The sequence below is a fragment of the Globicephala melas genome, chromosome 16 (genome assembly GCF_963455315.2).
Source record: "Globicephala melas chromosome 16, mGloMel1.2, whole genome shotgun sequence".
Lineage (NCBI taxonomy): Eukaryota > Metazoa > Chordata > Mammalia > Artiodactyla > Delphinidae > Globicephala > Globicephala melas.
This window is the reverse complement of record NC_083329.1, coordinates 2,451,674-2,470,000: the sequence shown is the minus strand read 5'-3', so window position 1 is coordinate 2,470,000 and position 18,327 is coordinate 2,451,674. Positions and strand designations below refer to the sequence as shown.

Below are 18,327 nucleotides of genomic sequence, written 5' to 3'. Positions count from 1 at the left end.
GAGTAAAAATTTAAAGGGCTCCTGGAAAGCAGAGTGCAGGAGCCTGAGTTCCTGGGCTTGGCCATGTCTCTGTGGGTGGGACAGAGGGACCTGTTTGGTTCCCTGGATCCCGGTAGTTGGGTCTCCAGGTGCGTGATTGGGGTCTTTCTGAGAATTAGCTGATTGTACCACATGAACATGTGTGTGACGTAGCTTTGTGCATGATTGGTGTGTCTCGTTTGTGATACCTTTTTTCTCTGAGGAGATTTGGAGCCATGAATGATCCAGAGCACGTGGAAGGAGGAGAACACAGTGCTGTGACCACCATTGTCCACTGGGGCCTAGAGGCCCTTCAGCAGCCTGTTTGTCCTGCTGCGGGCTGTTGCTGAGAGTCGTTACTGGGCTCTAGGCTGCATGTAGATGGTTAGCATTCCTGACAGCAGTTAGATCATGAGGTTTGAAAGATGGTATAAAGTACCAAACATAAAGTCAAGACGAGAGCATTTGATTTTAGCAGCTGGTGTTGGTTGGTGCTCCAAGATTTAGCGCTTCTCCCTCCAGTTGGGACCTTGTGGGCGTGAAGAGTGTAGAGCCATGCGGGCCTCATGATGGGAAAGGGACACAAATGTCTCTAGTTCTGGAAATTCTGGGTGGGCTCAGTGTGTAGGTCCCTTACTGAACAATTCCTTATTGAGTTGGTTATTATTTTTTTAGTTCTGTGAGTTGATGGCTTAACTTGCAACTTGAAGCACACTCATTGCCTTAAAAAGCCATATTGTGTTTTACAGTGGCTCAGGGAGACAGTGAAATAAAGGAAAATGTCAGTGCGTTTGCTTGTTTAATGCCACTCAAAGCTGTGGACCCTCATCCTGCTCTCCCTCAAAGATGTTCGCTGCTCATGAAGCAGAGTGACAGTGCTGTTTAGTAATTTAGCTGAGCCGTTTTATATCCATTTTCTCTCTTCAGGCTCAAAGTACTGACAAATAAAGCTTCTGTGATGCTCTTTATGAAAGGAAACAAACAGGTAAAGAACTAAAAAATGGTTTTATTTTAAATTTCTTTTGATGTTATCTGCAGCAAGGGGACACTTAAATCTTTTTTTCCTGGCTTTAGCTAATGAAGCTGTAGTGGTAGCAGGAAGTTATCCAGGCCTCAGTTGGTGCTTATGGAGATCAAACAAAGTGATGTACATTTTGCTTGACTTTATCATCAAATCTCAGTGGGGTGCATTTCTTCCTGCTGCCAAACTTTGTCAGCTAACGTGGTCAGCACTGTTAACACTGGACTGGTTCTGTTAGCTGCTGTCGACTCCTGGAGTGTGCAGTTTGGTTCTCTACTTCCCGCGTTATACCTTTTTTAAATCTTTTTGGTGGTTATTTAAAGCAGATTTTTATCCTTTCTTCCTGGAAGCCCAGGAAGTATGCATACATTCTGGGAACAGAATCATTCGTGCAGTTGAGGTGTTGATGTGGTGCCAGGTCTTTCCCAAAGGATTGGGAGTTGGAATCCTGGGGCGTGAAAAAAACCGTAAGATTTTCCCATAACCTCAGAAAAGTTTGGGGCTCTGTAGTGTAAAGGTAGATTTAAAAAGTGGGAGTAGAAGCCCAGTTGGGAGTAGGAAAACAATGACCCTAATCATTGCAGAAAGGTGGAGTTGAGGCCGTCTGAGTGAAATAGAGAAGGGGCAGCAGAAGCCTCAGGGTTTAACTCAGGACCTTTCTGACCACAAAGGTTATAATGTTAGAGCACGGGTCATCTCCAGTGGTTACAAACCGAGGTAAGTCTAGGGGCTGTGCGTCTCGGACGACGTCTGGATGGGTCAGTCCTGAAGGTGCAGGTCTTATTCCTCTGACGGCTCTTGATGTGAAGAGGCCCTGGGAGGTGGCTGCCTTCTGCAGGTGCTGTCCCCCTTGACAGAGCATTAGATACAACCATGCTAGTGGGCTGTGTGGGAAATGCAGTTCATCCTAAAATTGGTTTTTTTCTAAATTTAGGAAGCTAAGTGTGGCTTCAGCAGACAGATTCTGGAAATACTAAATAGTACTGGGTAAGTAAATCTTGTTTTCAAATGGTATGTTTTAAGAAATGCTAACTTTTCAGTTCTGCCACTGATGCTTTTCAGTTGTTATATCTGTTCATATATTTTTATCTATTTATTTTTGCTCTAACGTTGTGCGAATGCTTTAGCTTAGACCACAATAGAATTTTCTGGCCAGTGTCCAACCTATCGGTAACATAGAGGAGGTATTCTGGCAGTCATCAGAATAACTCTTTGTCTACTTTCCCAGAGGAAACGTGATAACTGAGTTCTTACCATGCATAAAGATATTTTAGGGAAAGTGTATTATAGGTTTTTAATTTTCTTTAAAAAAATATTCTAGTTTCCAGATAGTTCATGAAACTGATAGGATACATATTAGGATCCATTGTCTGGATCTGAGAAATAGGGTAAATTAAATTGCAGAGCTCATGCTTTTGCTCTCCTTAGTGATGAAGCTGCCGGGTAAGAAAATTGTAGTTGAGTTTTGTGGTTAAAAACCAAACCACTTGGGACTTCCCTGGTGGCGCAGTGGTTAAGAATCCGCCTGCCGGTGCAGGGGACACGGGTTCGAGCCCTGGTCTGGGAAGGTCTCACAGGCCGCGGAGCAGCTAAGCCCGTGAGCCACAACTACTGAGCCTGCGCTCTAGAGCCCGCCGTGTGCCACAACTACTGAGCCCACGTGCCACAACTACTGAAGCCCACACGCCTAGAGCCTGTGCTCCGCAACAAGAGAAGCCACAGCAATGAGAAGCCTGCGCACCGCAACGAAGAGTAGCCCCTGCTCGCTGCAGCTAGAGAAAGCCCGTGCGCAGCAACGAAGACCCAACGCAGCCAGAAATAAATAAATAAAATAAATAAATTTATTAAAAGAAAAACGAAAACAAAGAAAACACCAAACCACTTGTTTGGAGATACTTAGCACATGTTCTATGGGGTTGTCAAATGTTTCTGCTTATCTTTCTTCCTTATTATTTCTCAACTGCTTCTTTTCAATATTGTAAGGATTCTAAACGTAGCTTTTTTTTTTTTTTTTTTTTTTTTGCGGTACGTGGGCCTCTCACTGCTGTGGCCTCTCCCGTTGCGGAGCACAGGCTCCGGACGCGCAGGCTCAGCGGCCATGGCTCACGGGCCCAGCCGCTCCGCGGCACATGGGATCCTCCCGGACCGGGGCACGAACCCGCATCCCCTGCATCGGCAGGCGGACCCCCAACCACTGCGCCACCAGGGAAGCCCCTAACCGTAGCTTTAAATAGACTAGCCGACCCTGTGAAGTGACACGGAAAGTCATCTCTGAAGCATTTGGGCATTCTTGGGCAGGGTAGAGTAGCACAGGTTCAAATACAACTTTAGGGACCAAAGAAGAAACACAGTTGTTCTCTTCAAATGATTGTGACATTTCACAGAGGAGAGTCTAGTTGCTTTTGTCCTGTGGCCTCCAGCTGCCTTGTTTTCACCCCGCCCCAGGATGTAGGAGAGGCCGGCTTGGCTTTGGTTGTTTTTTTACGCCCCCTTTCTCTGTCTTCCCTCTGCCACAGATCCCAGTCAGTTGCCCTCAGGCCACCTCTCCCTAGTGCCAGTGTGTCCCCTCAGGTCCTGAGGCCAGGGTAGGACAACCCTAGGCCCATCACCGCTCAAGTATTTGGTGGAAAGTCTCCATAACTTGACTTTCTGTCCCATGTCTGTCTAATCGTCATTGGATTGGAAGCACCAGTTAACCCCCAGTGGAGCGCCTTCTTTGGGAGAGAGTGCCCTCCCGGCTCGAGACTGGCTAAACGCCTCCCAGGGTCTGTTAACTTGGGTGGCCCGCGGTCTTGCTGAGAGCCATTAGAATGTGGAGGAAGCTCCTGGCGCTTTATTCCTTTCCTCCATTCTTTCGTTTTTTTTTTTTTTTTTTTTTTTTGCGGTACGCGGGCCTCTCACTGCTGTGGCCTCTCCTGTTGCGGAGCACAGGCTCCGGACGCACAGTCTCAGCAGCCTTGGCTCATGGGCCCAGCCGCTCCGCGGCATGTGGGATCTTCGCAGACTGGGGCACGAACCATGGTCTCCTGCATCGGCAGGCGGACTCTCAACCACTGCGCCACCAGGGAAGCCCCTTTCCTCCATTCTTGCACTTGTCTGTTCCTTCCCTAGCCAAAATATGTGTGCCTTGAGGGGCTGAGTACCTACTGTGTATTGGGTGTGAAAAGCACCCTTTACAGTGAACTTCTAGGAGACATATGGGCTGCTGTGACTCTGTATACCTATGTACATTTAGGCCCAGCACTTCTTAGATCCTTTATAGATAATTCCAGAACTCATATTTGTATTGTACTGTGTCAATTAGGAGATCTGCGTCCTTAGTTAAACTTGAAGGGAGACTTACATTGGGTGATTCTTTTTTTTTTTAATCTTTTTTGCTCTTCTTTCAAACATTCCTATTTTGGTGCTTGCTGCTGATTATCCTGTCAGGTTATGTTTTTGACTGTTTCCTGCATCGTGGACAGTCTTCTTTGGAATGTGGTCACTCAGTAAACAATATCTCCCTATGAAGATGGTTTTGGTTTTATGGAAGACAAAATTTGTTTCTTTATATGTGGCATTTTCTTTGGCCAATTTTTGGAATTGCACGTGTACCCACAGTCTCCCTGCAGGAATTCAATCTTACATTCTTACTAATTCTTTGACCACCTTGTAATGAAATCCTCCCCGAGTAGATGTGGTTGAATTTTCATTAATTTATTGTACAAGTAGTGTTCATTACATGGCATAAAGCCACAACACTTTCACTGGTTTCGTGCATATTGAAAATAGCACGTGGGACTGCCCTGGTGGCGCAGTGGTTAGGAATCCGCCTGCCAGTGCAGGAGACATGGGTTTGATCCCTGGTCCGGGAAGATCGCACGTGCCACGGAGCAACTAAGCCCGTGTGCCACAACTACTGAGCCTGCGCTCTAGAGCCCGTGAGCCACAACTGCTGAGCCCATGAGTCACAACTACTGAAGCCTGCGCACCTAGAGCCTGTGCTCCGCGGCAAGAGAAGCCACTGCAATGAGAAGCCTGTGCACCGCAACTAAGAGTAGCCCCTGCTTGCCGCAGCTAGAGAAAGCCTGCGCGCAACAACGAAGACCCAACGCAGCCAAAAATAAATAATTAAAAAGAAAAAGAAAGTATAGCGTGTGTGTTCTGTGATAAAGTTTATTGCTGTGTGGAAAGCACGTCTGCAGAGGGTAGAGTTGGTTGGCAATTTTTTTTCCCAGCTGGTGAGCCCCCAGCCTCCATCCATGGGCACCAGCAGGGCTGCTCCCTCCTGCACCCTAAGCAGCTGCCAGTAGGTTAGGAAGCAGCAGTGCCGAGGGGGCTGGAAATGGAGCGAGGGTGTTAACGACAGGCCTGCATGAACGCTGAGTCTAGCCTGAACTTGGCAAACTGCAACTGGCCGCCTACTTACGTAAATCGAGTTTTATTGAAACACTGTCCTTTCACCTCTGCCTTGTCTGGCTGCTTCTGTGTTTCACAGCAGAGGTGAGTGGTTGGAGCAGAGGCTGTATGGCTCGCAGGGCCGAGATGTTTACTGCCTCACCCTTTACAGAAAGGTCGCCGACCCCTGTCTGACCTGACACTGTGTAGAGAAAACTCCAGATAAATTCCTTTCTTGGGATGACTTATTCTGTGTAGTACCTGACAGATTAAGAAGTAAAATCATTTCTATGTTTCCACAGTAAATTTTGTTAGCAACAAAACAGTTTTACTTTTCTTGACCTTTTGGAACACCAAATAGTTCTTATAATTTTTGTCTAAAACTGTATTTCTTGTTAAAATGTTTTCTCCTTTTTTGTAGTGTTGAATATGAGACATTTGATATCTTGGAGGATGAAGAAGTAAGTTCTATGTTTTATGTTTTGTCCTTTATCTTAGTTTTAATCGTTAGGATTATCATTTAATCCTAATCTGACAGGAAGGTTTCAGGGTCCCTGTTGTTTCCGTAGGTTCGGCAAGGATTAAAAACTTACTCCAATTGGCCGACATACCCTCAGCTGTATGTGAAAGGGGAGCTTGTTGGAGGATTGGACATCGTTAAGGTGAGGTTGGGATTCGTTCGTCTGGGAGCCCAGAGAACTGAAAACCCGGGCGCGTTTGAAAATTATTTCATTGGGGTTGTCCTCGATGTTCTTTCTTGGCCTCATATCTAATCACTTCTAGACCAGCATTACCATCTTTACGACCATAATATCTGTCGTTCTCTCAGCTCTCACCTCATCCGGGCAAATCAGCCCCCTTACTGTGTGGCCTTTCCTGCCACGCTGGGTCCTTTCACAACCTCCTCCAGCTCTTGAGGGACTGCTGACCAGGGTCTGAAGTGTGACTGGGCATTCAGAGTGGCTCAGGGTGTGGCCGAGCTCAGAACTTGATTTGTTCACACTGTACTAAGTTCTTCCACGTTTTCAGCTTTCCTTCACCCTGTCTCTGCTTTGCATTTCCTTGCATATCTCATACTGAAGTATGCTTTCTGTACCCTTCAGGGCCTTTCTCTGTGAGTCACTTACAGAGTCTTTCCGGCCAGAAGTGTTCGCTCTGCCCCTGCTCCTGAAGTTCTCCTGTCCTTTTCTATTTATATTATCGTAATTATGTTGTTTTCTGGTGTCATTTTATTTTGCTTTACTCACATGCACTTTGGTGATGGCGTGAAGAGCACCGGGCTAAGGGCCCGAGGGCCTGAGACTTAGTGTCGGCCTGGACCTGCTGGCTGTGTCCCCGAGACTTGAGGTCATCTCCAAGTCCCCCTTTGATTCTCAGATGCTAGAACACTGGAGAGCTCTGTCAGATCGTAAGCGTGTTTCAAGGACGCTGTTTCTTACATGTCTTTAATGATGAATTTCCTTCTTTGGTTTGCTTTAAGTAAATTCTAACTGAATTTTAAACGAACATGACTTTTCTTATAGAATTTCAAGTCCAGAACTTAGGGCACCCTTTCCTGGTAGCACCTGTGTGCTCCGGTGCTCTCCTGATTAGCCCAGGACCCCAGAGGGCAGCTGCAGCTTTCACGTCCTCAAACCCTACCCCTGACCCAGGCCCACCCTGGGCGTCATGGTGTGGGAGGAGGGTGGCAGTGGGTGGGCACAGGAGGGCCTGGGCAGGAATGCAGGGCTCTGCTCCAGAAGCGCCAGCCTTCACGAAAGGCGGGTGGTGGAGCTGCCGGGGCTCAGGCCCTCCTCGGCCTCGCCGGTTAGAGGATTTTCCCTGAGGTCAGATCCCTGGTATCTTAAGTGGAAAGCAAGTGGTAAGTACTGCTGTCTCTAGTTATAAAATGAAAGTTTTTAACTCATGCTTTTGTACCGTGAAAGACCTCTGGCCCAGCCCTGAGTGCCGGTAGGTTTTCTGAACACAGGGCCACAGTGTCATCTGCCCAGATTTTGTCTCCTGTCCAGTTCCAGGTTTGACATCACACTTCTTGAGCAAGCCAGTGAGGCATTTCCCCAATAAACTGTCTCATTCCTGGAGGGGAAAAAAAAGGTTTAACACAGTGGCTTTTGAATAGCCCTGAGGCAACAAAAATAGATCTGCATTCGTTATCTTATATCTATTTTTTATTTTTGTAAGACACAAACTGTCTTCCGACCAGAATACCCTTGAGCCTGTTCTTGTCTGAATGTTTGATGGCCTGTACCTCAGCCACTGGTAGCTCTTGGGGAGATACAATCAATAAATCTCATTTAATTCTAAAGCTGAGCTGCATGGGCAACTTCTTCTTAGGTATATAACAGGGTGTTCGTTATATGACTTTCTGTGTTCACCTGCTAAGAACTTACACATTTGGAAACGTGCGATAGTGTTAACATTTTTCTTTGAGAAGATAACTGGGAATAGTTGTTAGGTTGCCATTTTGGTCTGTTTCTGGCAGAGGGCAGTTCTTCACCTTTAGGTCACTTAAAGCAGTGGTCTCCAACCTTTTTGGCACCAGGGGCTGGTTTCGTGGAAGACAGTTTTTCCACGGACCGGGGGCGGGGCTGGGTGGCTCAGGCGGTGACGCGAGCGATGGGGAGTGGCAGGTGAGGCTTCGCTCGCTCGTCCGCCGCTCGCCTCCTGCTGTGCGGCCCGGTTCCTAACAGGCCTCGTACTGGTACCGGTCCGTGGCCCAGGGGTTGGAGACCCCCAACTTCAAGCCTCAGCTGTGTTGCCAGCGGGTTAATCCTGACTGCGCTCAGCAGGAGCCGTGAACGCCGTTTTGGTGGTTGAGTGGCTACTGAAAGAATGAACGGCTCGGAGACTCAGTGACTCCACAGGCCAGTGTCCTGAGGAAAACATCTGCTGGTTAACATGCACACAGTGTGTTACCGTTACCTCCAAAGGGCGAATGGTTCATCACCGCAGATTGTTTGGATGCAGAAACAGTTGAGAGGCAGAGTATTTAGATCCGTTGCTGTTTAACCCACTGGCTCACAGTCACAGCAGCATCCGAAGGGCCTGCGCCACGCCAGGCAGGCCCCTCTGGCTCTTCGTGTAGGCCGCCGCGTCTCCTCCATCGGGTGAGGAAATGGACGGAAGTTAGGGGAGCTGTCTGCCCTGTCGCAGCCAGGGAGCCGTGGCCAGATTCCACCTGAGGGCCACCCGGCCCACCCACCTTGCCGCGTGGCCTACTGCTGCTTCTGAGTCGTGTGCTCTGAGAGGCCCTGTTTGGCCTTTTGGTGTAGCTGGACGTCTGCTTGTTAAATGGGTAGAAGATCCCAAGACCTTGCTGTCTGAGTTTGTGTGACAGGATCATGCCTGTTTGGGTTCAATCCAGAGAGCAGTGTGAGTGGATTTTAGTGGTTTTATTCATTGATGTTCATGCAGCTTAGGAAGAACCTGAAATGTTCTATCAAATTAAGTGTTTACTTTAAACTAGAAAATCTTATTTATCCTCCATGGTCATGTTTTAAACTTGATGGCTGTATTCCATATTTTAGATCTGAAAGATAGGCACAAAAAACTTTCTGAATTACTTCATCTCTTTAACAGTTTGAACTTTACATTTACGTACTAGTACCATGGCTTTTCCAAGTTTGGTTGAAATAGTGAAGCCTGTTTACCACCTGTAGGGCCGCAGGTGTCATGTGCATTGTATCTGAGTGGACCTTAATATCACAGCGTTTCATTTTTCAGTCACTCAAAGTTCGTTTTCCCTGTTTATTGCTATTGTTTAAATAGGAAGCCTCATCATTTTCCCCTTTTGCTGTATTCGCTAATGCTAAAAAATCTGTTGGTGTTCGTTTTAGAATGCCTTTTAACTTTAATTTTGTACTGTGATAGTGCACCCAGTTTTTATGGCATGATCCTTTGTTCAAGTGTGTTGGTGGACTGGAGTTTTCATCCAATAAGGTGTTTCTTTGGGTTCTCTGATATAGATGCGATCTTTCATTGTTTAGATGTTTTCATCTTTTATATATACGTATGCATGATATTATTGTTTCCTTTTTTATTTTTAGGAACTGAAAGAAAATGGTGAGTTGCTGCCTATACTGAAAGGAGAAAATTAATAAACGTTAGACTTGGTGCCCGGCTGCTGCAAGAAAGACTTCACTCCAGTGGAGCAGTTCACGACTGAGTCCTCAGGAGAGGACTAGCTGTAGAAAATGCTCGTCCCCAGCTGCACTTTGTGTATTTCACAAGGTTGGGCTAAACACACGTATGTGACGTTTTTTCCACCAAAAATAGAATGCAATAAACACCTTCAAGTTCAGTTAAAAATAATTGTGTAAAAAAGTGTGTCTTTACAGTGGTGTTAGACATATAGTTACTGTAATTAACCCACTTTTCATCTCTTTTTCATCACATGTGGGCATCTTGAAGCAGTTAAGAAATAGACAGGCTTCAGAGAGTGAAGAACTGTGAGAGTCTGAACCACAGCAGTATTTAGAGCCACTCATAGACCAAACCAGCGGCTCCCCTCACTGGCCGAAGATCTCTTTACAGCTCAGAAAATTCCGCTGCAGACCTTGTCCTGACAGCATCACTGAGCTGGGCCTGGTGAAGTCGCAGTGGCAGTGTCAGGCGTCTGCAGATCGAGGACCCGTCTCAGAAAGGCCCAGCAGCGTAGCACCAAGAAACGTTTGAGAGGAAGGTGACTTCTCAGTGGGTGTGTCAGCAAGGCTTCTTTCATAACTTGTACAAGGATGGTAGCCTGGCAGCAGAATGGTGTTGTCGAGTTGTGCATTACACATCACAACTTATTTTAATCATTGTATTTGAAAGTATTGATTTAGCCCTTAAGTATGTGTAGAACGTCCAGAATTCCATGAAAATTTCAATAGTTTTTGTTTTTTTTTTTTTTTGGTGGTACGCGGGCCTCTCACTGTTGTGGTCTCTCCCGCCGCGGAGCACACCGGACGCGCAGGCTCAGCGGCCATGGCTCACGGGCCCAGCCGCTCCGTGGCTTGTGGGATCCTCCCGGACCGGGGCACGAACCCGCGTCCCCTGCATCGGCAGGCGGACTCTCAACCACTGCACCACCAGGGAAGCCCTCAGTAGTATTTTTGATCCTGAATCCAACGTATTGAAAAAACAGTTGCTCCAGTAGGCCTGTGCTGTGCATGCCTTAAACAGACGGTTGAATCCACTGTCATGGTTCTTAGACTTTTCTGGTACCCGTGGCACATGTTAGCCTCATTGAGTTTTCCCAGCCTGTCCATCTGAAAACTGTCTGGTGGTTGTAAGGAAAGGGGTGCAGAGGCCAGCAATTTAGGTAAGAGAAACAGTAGAAAACGCAGGTTAGCCCTTCACCAGGGCGCTGGCTTTTCCTGTCTCTTGAGCGGCAGGCCATTTCTCTGCTTTTTGGTTGTGTGGAGAGGAGGGAGCTGATGCCCTGGTGTGTGTTACAGAGACATCTGCACGAGATCATAAAGGTGGACGTGGCCTTGCTTCCTGCCGGGAGGAGGACACCCATCATGGTGGGTATTCCTGCCACTGTGTGTAATCAGGTGGGTCTCTTCTGGGCATTAGTCTATGAACTACATTTTTCCACTTAAAATGAAAATAACTGTATAAGCAAACCTTTAAAATGCAGATGGAAATGGAATTTTGACTGAAATTTTATTAAGCCATTGGCTTCAGGGATGTGTGTGGCTCACAGAGGGGTCCCTAATTTCCTTGTGTGCTTTTATCCTAAACCTAAATTGTCTGCACGCTGCTTTCATGATTTCTGCTCTCTCCACGAGTGCTACCTGCCCTGGTATATTTTCTACTAAGTCAAATTTTAACCTCACCTTATCCCAGGCAACAGTGTCTTTGCAATCACAACAGTACCTTTACTAGTTTGTTTTCTTTTTCCCTCTTGCCCATTCAGGTAAACAAAAAATATATATATAATATATAGTATATATATAATATATATGTAAAAAAATATATAACAAATATATAACAAACACGCTGACCTCCAATTTGGGAACCACCCTTCTGGCCAGAGATGTTGCTCTGATAATGTAAGATGCTACGTGCATTTTAGGACAGCCTTCCCTTCCTTCAGGTGACTCTTGCATGATGAAAAACTTTGACGGTATCATCCTTGTTTGAGCATCACGGTTTGGGTTGGGATGAGTGTTCAGAGTTTTTGGGGAGTTGTCCCTGTGTTGAACGTGAGGTTGTCCTCTTGAATTCTGTTAGTTTTTGGGTCTGTTGGCTCTAGGTATGTTGGAGTGACAGTGGCACAGGTTTCTGTTTTGCAGGTGTTTCCAGCTAGACGTTGGGAAGGCCAAGATGCCTCCATGCAAACTGATAGCCATTCCTCATTGACTTTTCTGGGTATATTGTAGGAGTAAGGCAGGTGATTCTTGTGCCTGGTGGAATGTCACATTCCATAGGTAATCCCCGATCAGATTTCCTAACCAGCAAGCCTGTCCTAGTCATAACGTTCTGTCAAAATTGTCATCTTCTCTGGGATCCACAAATCCTGGAGACAAAGTAGTTCTCAGCACCCGAGAGACCGTTGGCAGGGAAGGTGACAGGGTGTCGTTTGGATGTTGCAAGTTTGAACTTTGTTGGGAGCAGACTTGGGGCAGGGGCTGTGTGAGGGTTTTAGCGAGTTTGTCTGGTTTGGGGGAGTAGGGGCGTGCCTGTGGATAGAAGGGCTGGGAAGCGCTGTTGTCTGCTGGGGAGCCAGGGGCCTCTGCACGGCCCAGCCCTGCCAGCTCCTCGCCTACGTGGTTCCCTGTGCTTGAGTTCGCTTGTGACATGGGGCTCATGGTGGGCCTGGGGCTGGGGAGCGGCAGGTCACCGTGCCGGGTGCTGGGGATGCTGGCACTGGCTGCTGTTACGACTTCGTCTTTTAACCCCCAGGTTGCCCTTCAAGAAAGTGACTGTTCCATGGGAACCGGGAGGGCTCACTGAGGAAGCAGGCAGCTCCCCAAGGCTCGTGTGTCGAGCCTGGAGGCAACTTCCTCGCGAGGGAAGGGTTTTTCGGGAATTGGTATCCACTTGGGGAAATAGCTTGCAGGAAGGGACTAAAAAAACAAAACAAAACACCTCTGATTTTGCTTTGTAACCAGAAGTGGAAAGAAAAAATAAAACCAATGAAAGGAGTTGGGAATTTGGGTGAGGAACTTAGGGAGATAAGTGAGTTGTTAGCACAAAGGCTCAGCTGCAGGCTTGGGCTGAGATTTCCGTCCGGGATTATATGACTCCCTAGACCTGAGGCTCGCCTCCTCCACGCGGCCACCCCATCACGGTGTATGAAATTAAGTTGCCTTTGTACCTGTAATGGGAAATGCTGGGTGACTGGCCGGGACTCCGGGCTCTGGCGGAAGTCTGTTCCTCTCCTGAGCACTGGGTAGGGCAGTTCATCCTTCCTCTTTCTTACCACCTGTTACTTTGTAGTCCAAGGATTGATTTGAAGAAGGCCTAGGAGGTAAATGTGTTGAGACTTGCTAAAATAATGTAAATGGCCCTTGGAACATAAAAGGATGGGGGGGCGGTTGGCCTTGCCCTGGTGATGACGGGGACCTGTGTCGTCCTGTGGGACAGCTGAGCCTTGCAGGGCAGCCGTGCTGTTCCTGGCCTCGGTCAGGAACTTCAGGCCGTCCATCTTGACTGATCAGTAACTTGCTCAAGAAGGAAGAAAAAAATGATTTTCCCTTTGCAAACTTTACAGAAAACCTCCTGATGAGTTTGAGATAGAGACAAATTTTTAAAAATAGGAAGCATATGTTTATAATTAGAAAATCTCATTGTATTAACTTATTTTTAAAGAAAGCTACGTTTCTAGTCATGTTAAGAAGTTTAATTGACCTCTGAAACAGCTGTAATACATTTGAATGACTTGATGTAGGTAATCATTACCTGCCTCATTGGAAGGAATTACAAAAATAAGACCTATCCCGTGGCCAAATCAGAAGTTCAAAGCTTAAGACTGAAATATGAAGCATGATTTTCGATTTAGGTTTTAATTAAAGTCAATTTTTGTTTTTGTTTTTTTGCGGTACGCGGGCCTCTCACTGCTGTGGCCTCTCCCATTGCGGAGCACAGGCTCCGGACGCGCAGGCCCAGCGGCCATGGCTCACGGGCCCAGCCACTCCGCGGTGTGTGGGATACTCCCGGACCGGGGCATGAACCCGTGTCCCCTTGCATCGGCAGGCGGACTCTCAACCACTGTGCCACCAGGGAAGCCCCTAAAGTCAGTTTTCTTAAATGTGACAATAGGTACTTGTTACAATTCACATATTTTTTTTCCAAAATAAAAGTAATTTGGTTCTTTGCAGATAAATGCATTTTTTTTATACCCCATTTCAGACGTTGAGTTGTAGGAATGGATAGAAGTTGGTGCCTCATTCACCAAAATGGGTAATTTCAAAGACAGGGTTTTATAGTTAGTAACCCCACTCTGGTTTCAGAATGCTAGGGGCTTTGTCTGATGTTCACAGACGTTCAGATCCGGAAGACGTGAGTTTGGCCAGCTTCGGGGCATTCAGGCCCAACAGGGAGGGCGTGTGTCGGGTGTGTGCCCGGGCTCCCCACGCGCCGCCTCGCTGAGGCCGCAGCATCCCCCGAGGAAGGCTCCGGTGCATCTAAGTTACTTCGCAGGGGTCCAGGGAGGGGGTCTGAGCCAGGAGGGACACCAACTCCAGCCCTGAGCACTGTGCTTTGGGCATTGCGGCACGATGGCTACAGCCAGAGGTCTTGGGCTTCCGAAATCCGTCAGGAGTACCGTGGCTGTGTAAAAATTAGGTGACCAAAAAGGCCTTTCGTGTGCTCCCCCACCTTCATCTAAATGGTTTTCTCTTGTAGATAATTTTTAACCATCTCCTAAAACAATGTGTTTTGTTTAAGTTATAAGTTTCCTGTATGAACACCTAGAGGGAGGGCCTGACCCTTTGTGGGGTCGCCCGGGGGATGCCTGCCACGTGGCCTGAGTTCGCTTGTGACATGGGGCTCATGGTGGGCCTGGGGCTGGGGAGCGGCAGGTCACCGTGCAGGGTGCTGGGGATGCTGGCACTGGCTGCTGTTACGACTTCGTCTTTTAACCCCCAGGTTGCCCTTCAAGAAAGTGAAGGGCGTTAGGGTTCCCGTCTCCAGGAACCAAGTACAGCCCAGCCTTCAAACCCAGGCCTGGAACCTGGATATGGAGTCTATTCAGGAAGAAGAGAAGCTTGGTATTTTTACGGGCGTTTACATAGTTTTTTATGCTATTGCTCTGTGTTTTGTGTTTTAAAAAAGGGCCATGGTGACAGATAGAAGCTTGGATGCCCTCAGAGAGCCCCTCCCTCCCTCCCTCCTCCCTCTAGAGGAAGGTTCCAGGCCATCTGGTGCAGGCAGGGAAGAGGCCCCAGCTGTTTCTGGGCCCACAGTGGAGATCTGGCCAGGATTGATGCAGTCCAGGGCACTTGTCCCTCGTGTGTCCTGAGGGTCTGACTCCAGCGTCATTGCGTCCTGGTGGGCAGGGTGTGTGGGTCTGGCTGTCAGGCTCTGGAGGCGGGGCAGCCGAGCAGGTGGCTCACAAGCACCGCGCCGGGCTCTGTGTCGGGCCCTCCGTTCCCTAAGTGTGTCCTGTTCCGGAAGAGTGCTCCTCAGGGCACTTGCCTCTCCTGGGAAGCAGCCTCCTGCATCACCTTGGTGGGGCCTGAGTGCTGGGCCCAGTGCAAAATGAAAACTCTGGCCCTTTGTTCATAGAGCAGGAAAAAGTGCCCTTAGAGGTGCTAAAACATAAAGCTTTTTTCTTCCACATTCTCTATGTCATGGTTTTAAAGTTTTGCTGTTTAATGCCCTAGTAAAGAAAAATTTAAATTATTAGCAGGAGTCCGCTTTTCTTTGTATTGTGCAATGACAACTTTAAATGCAAATACGAGAGCATTTACCTGTACATGGAGGATGTGAAATGACAGTTTTTATAGTTTGGGCGTGCATGTGTATTTTGTTACCAGACGTTGGAAATGCTGCACAAAACTCTACCTTTTATTCCCCTTCTTGATGGGTGCGCATTCTCTCAACACTGCCCTGGCTGATGCAGGAGGAAGGGCCCGGGGTGGTGGTGAGGGGGGGGTCTGGGTACCATCTTTGCCTCCTGTCAGTTCACCGTGAGTGGTTGGCCAGCATGAGGGATACCGGGCAGAGGGACAGACAGGGTTCCTGGTCACGCGTGGCTCTTGGAACGCTGTTGCCTTCTTTCTGTGTACGAAGCAAGTTGTGGTTTGAACGGAAAGCATGGCCTTTCAGGGCTGCGGGCTCCCTGCTGCGGGCTCATAGATGTAACAGGCTCACCTGTACTTGCTCTGAGGCTCAGGGACCTCCCATGCACAGGGGCACTGGGACTCCATGCTGTGTGTGAACGGGGTGGCGGGGGACAGGTGGGCACGCACGTTGTCCCCTGAGACTTCATCTAGCAAACACAAGTCCAAAGATACAATGATGCATTTCAAGGTGACAGCAGAGTGTTGAACAGCGTGGGTTCCCTGAGTGAGGGCCCTGCCAGTGGGACTGCGCAGGCCCATGAAGCCTTGGGGGTGTGGTCTGAGGGGGGACGGGGGTGGGGGGGGAGGTCCAGCCCTGACCCTGTTCTTTGCTAGAGGTCCTGTTGAAGAGCCACTTAGTGTAACTGCTGTCCCGCTAATGAGTCTTCTCTTTGAACTTGACCAAAACTGTTCACTAGGGAAATGTGCACATTACCCTCAACACAATCAGTGTCCTGAGTCCTTGCTCTTCATGCATTCCTGTGTTAGTGACGTGGTATAACAACAGCAACACCTACCTACCTGGTGCTGATGACGTGTCAAGTACTGTCCTGTATATTTGACACAGTGAATCGCTTACTTCTCACAACAATCTATAAGGTGGGCATTATCAACCCCATTTTATAGATGGGGAAACTGAGCACAGAGAGGTTAAGCCACTTGCTCCAGGTCACACAGTACCAGGTGGAGCTGGGATTTGGTCCTGGGTCACCTGGCTCTAGAGCTCCTTCCCTGGTGACTTGGAGGGAGGCCATTCAAGGTCCCGGTGGCCAGAGGGCACTGAGCACAGGGCGGAGGGCTGGCTTGTGGATGGGGCCCCAACTGGCCCTAATGGGGCAGAGGGCTGGTGCAGGAGGTGGGGTGGGGAGAAGACTGACGATCACGGGAGCTGCCCTCTGCTGAAGGCCAGGCTCTGCTGGAAGCCCCGTGCTTGTTAGGTAGAAACTGCCAAGGACCCAAGCACAGTGGGTGTCACAGGGGCCATTTTTTGGCGTGGGGGGAACAGGTTCAGAAATTTTCCGGTCACTCGCCTAAGGGGGTGGTTGAGCTCCCAATCCCTGCACCTTCTGGACGCGGCGAATGGTCATTCTCAGCAAGCGCTGTGCTCTGGCTGGGGTGGAGGACAGCAGCCACTCGGTGCGGTCGGCAGGGCAGCCCCTCTGCTCGGGGCGAGCCCCTTCCCGCCCCGTGGGTCCCGGGTGGTTGCTGTCACCCCGGGGCATCCTGGGGGACAGCCCGGCGCTCACGGAGCAAGCCTCTCACTCTCTGTGCAAACAATGAAGTTCTAAATCAAGCGAACAAAACGTTACAATGTGTGCTGTCCTCTTATCATGACAAATACACCCTGCTAATGACCCAGAGGACTGCATTTGGATTGAGCACGGTCAGCCCATGGAGGGCTGTTCTGGGTGGCTGCAGATCGCCCGCCCGCCCGGCCGGCCCCTCTCTCCCCACCCTCAGTTTCCCTCGCCCTTCGCGAGGGCCCAGGTGCCGGGCAGGACGTGCGCCGGCCTGGCCGGCGCCACCGCGGGAGCAGGTGTGCGCCCTCGGGGCCGGGCTGGGGGAGGGGCGCGCCGGGCACTTGCGGGGAGGGGCTGCGCAGGCTCTGCGTCTTTCCCCTCCTGGAAGCCTCGGTCCCTGCGCGCAACTTTATGGAGGGGTCGACCCCAGTGCACCCCGCTTCTGGAGCGGTAAGTCCCGGTGCGCCCCCTTCTGGAGGGGTGGGTCCCGGTGCGCCCCCTTTCTGGAAGGGCCGGCTTGGGCGCGTCTGCGCTGGCGCGGGGTCGCCTCGCCCCGGGAGACGTGCAGCCTCTGAGCCTGGCCAGGGGCCGCACTGCTGTGGAGGACGCGCGCAGATACCAGCCCCGGAACTGGAGGTCGGAGCCGGTGGCCAGCCCTGACTGGCTGGGTTACCCCGTGTGCCGCGGTCGTGGGATCTACAGGGGCGCCCCTTTCCCCCCAGCCACAGGGCCGGGTGACGGCAGGCGACGCCCAGGGCCCCGCGTGACGCTGAGCTTTCCACCCCCCACGGCTGTCATAAACGGAAAGAGGTCCCCCAGGGGTTCTCGAGCGTCAGTTCTGTCGAATGTAGAACGGCCCAGGCCTGTGCGCTCGTTTTCCGGCCCCTGCTGGATTGTAGAGGTCCGCTCGGACTTGGCGCGCGGCCAGCCCCGGAGTGGCCTCCACGCGGGCCGCGGACCTCCGGGCGGGCGGAGACGGCGCGTGTCCACGCGAGGGCGCTGCTCACCGCGCCGGCAGCCGGCCCGTACCGCCTGCAGGGGCGGCCGCCGGGCGCCAGGGGGCGCGCGAGGACCGAGGAGCGCGCGGGAGCCGGCCTGCGGGTCCCGGAGCGCGCGTCCTGCCGTGTGCGCGCGCGGGGGGAGGAACCAGAAGCCGGAAACTTCCCCAGAGGGTGCCCGGCGCACCTGTGCAGGTGCCGCTTGGCCGCGTTACCCGCGTTCAGGTTCCGCCCTGGGCCCGACCGTGGGCCTCATTTTCCCGCCCGGGACACGGAGGCCCCGGTGCCGAGGGAGTCGGGACTGAGACCCAGAGCCTGGCTCGGGGCGCTCCCCACCCCCGCGGCCCCCGTGGCAAGGCGGCCCTTCGGGGCCTCTCCGGGGATCTGGGCCCTCGAAG

At 50.3% G+C, this 18,327-nt stretch overlaps 1 protein-coding gene and 1 long non-coding RNA gene across 8 annotated transcripts in view; both read left to right on the top strand.

Annotated features, from left to right (window-relative positions):
• The window catches only part of GLRX3 (glutaredoxin 3), a 31,229-nt gene extending 21,492 nt beyond the window's left edge, over positions 1–9,737 (top strand). For both annotated transcript variants that reach the window (XM_030832111.3, XM_060286269.1), the window contains exons 7-11: positions 946–1,003; positions 1,974–2,026; positions 5,838–5,877; positions 5,986–6,078; positions 9,463–9,737. In XM_030832111.3, the coding sequence (XP_030687971.1) occupies positions 946–1,003; positions 1,974–2,026; positions 5,838–5,877; positions 5,986–6,078; positions 9,463–9,513 (295 nt within the window). In that variant the 3' untranslated portion in view covers positions 9,514–9,737. The remainder of the gene's footprint in view (positions 1–945; positions 1,004–1,973; positions 2,027–5,837; positions 5,878–5,985; positions 6,079–9,462) is intronic.
• Positions 9,738–17,302: 7,565 nt separating this feature from the next.
• Positions 17,303–18,327, top strand: part of LOC132593646 (uncharacterized) — a 511,924-nt gene continuing 510,899 nt past the window's right edge. For all 6 annotated transcript variants that reach the window (XR_009559383.1, XR_009559385.1, XR_009559380.1 and 3 more), the window contains exon 1: positions 17,303–17,381. This is a non-coding gene — a long non-coding RNA (uncharacterized lncRNA). The remainder of the gene's footprint in view (positions 17,382–18,327) is intronic.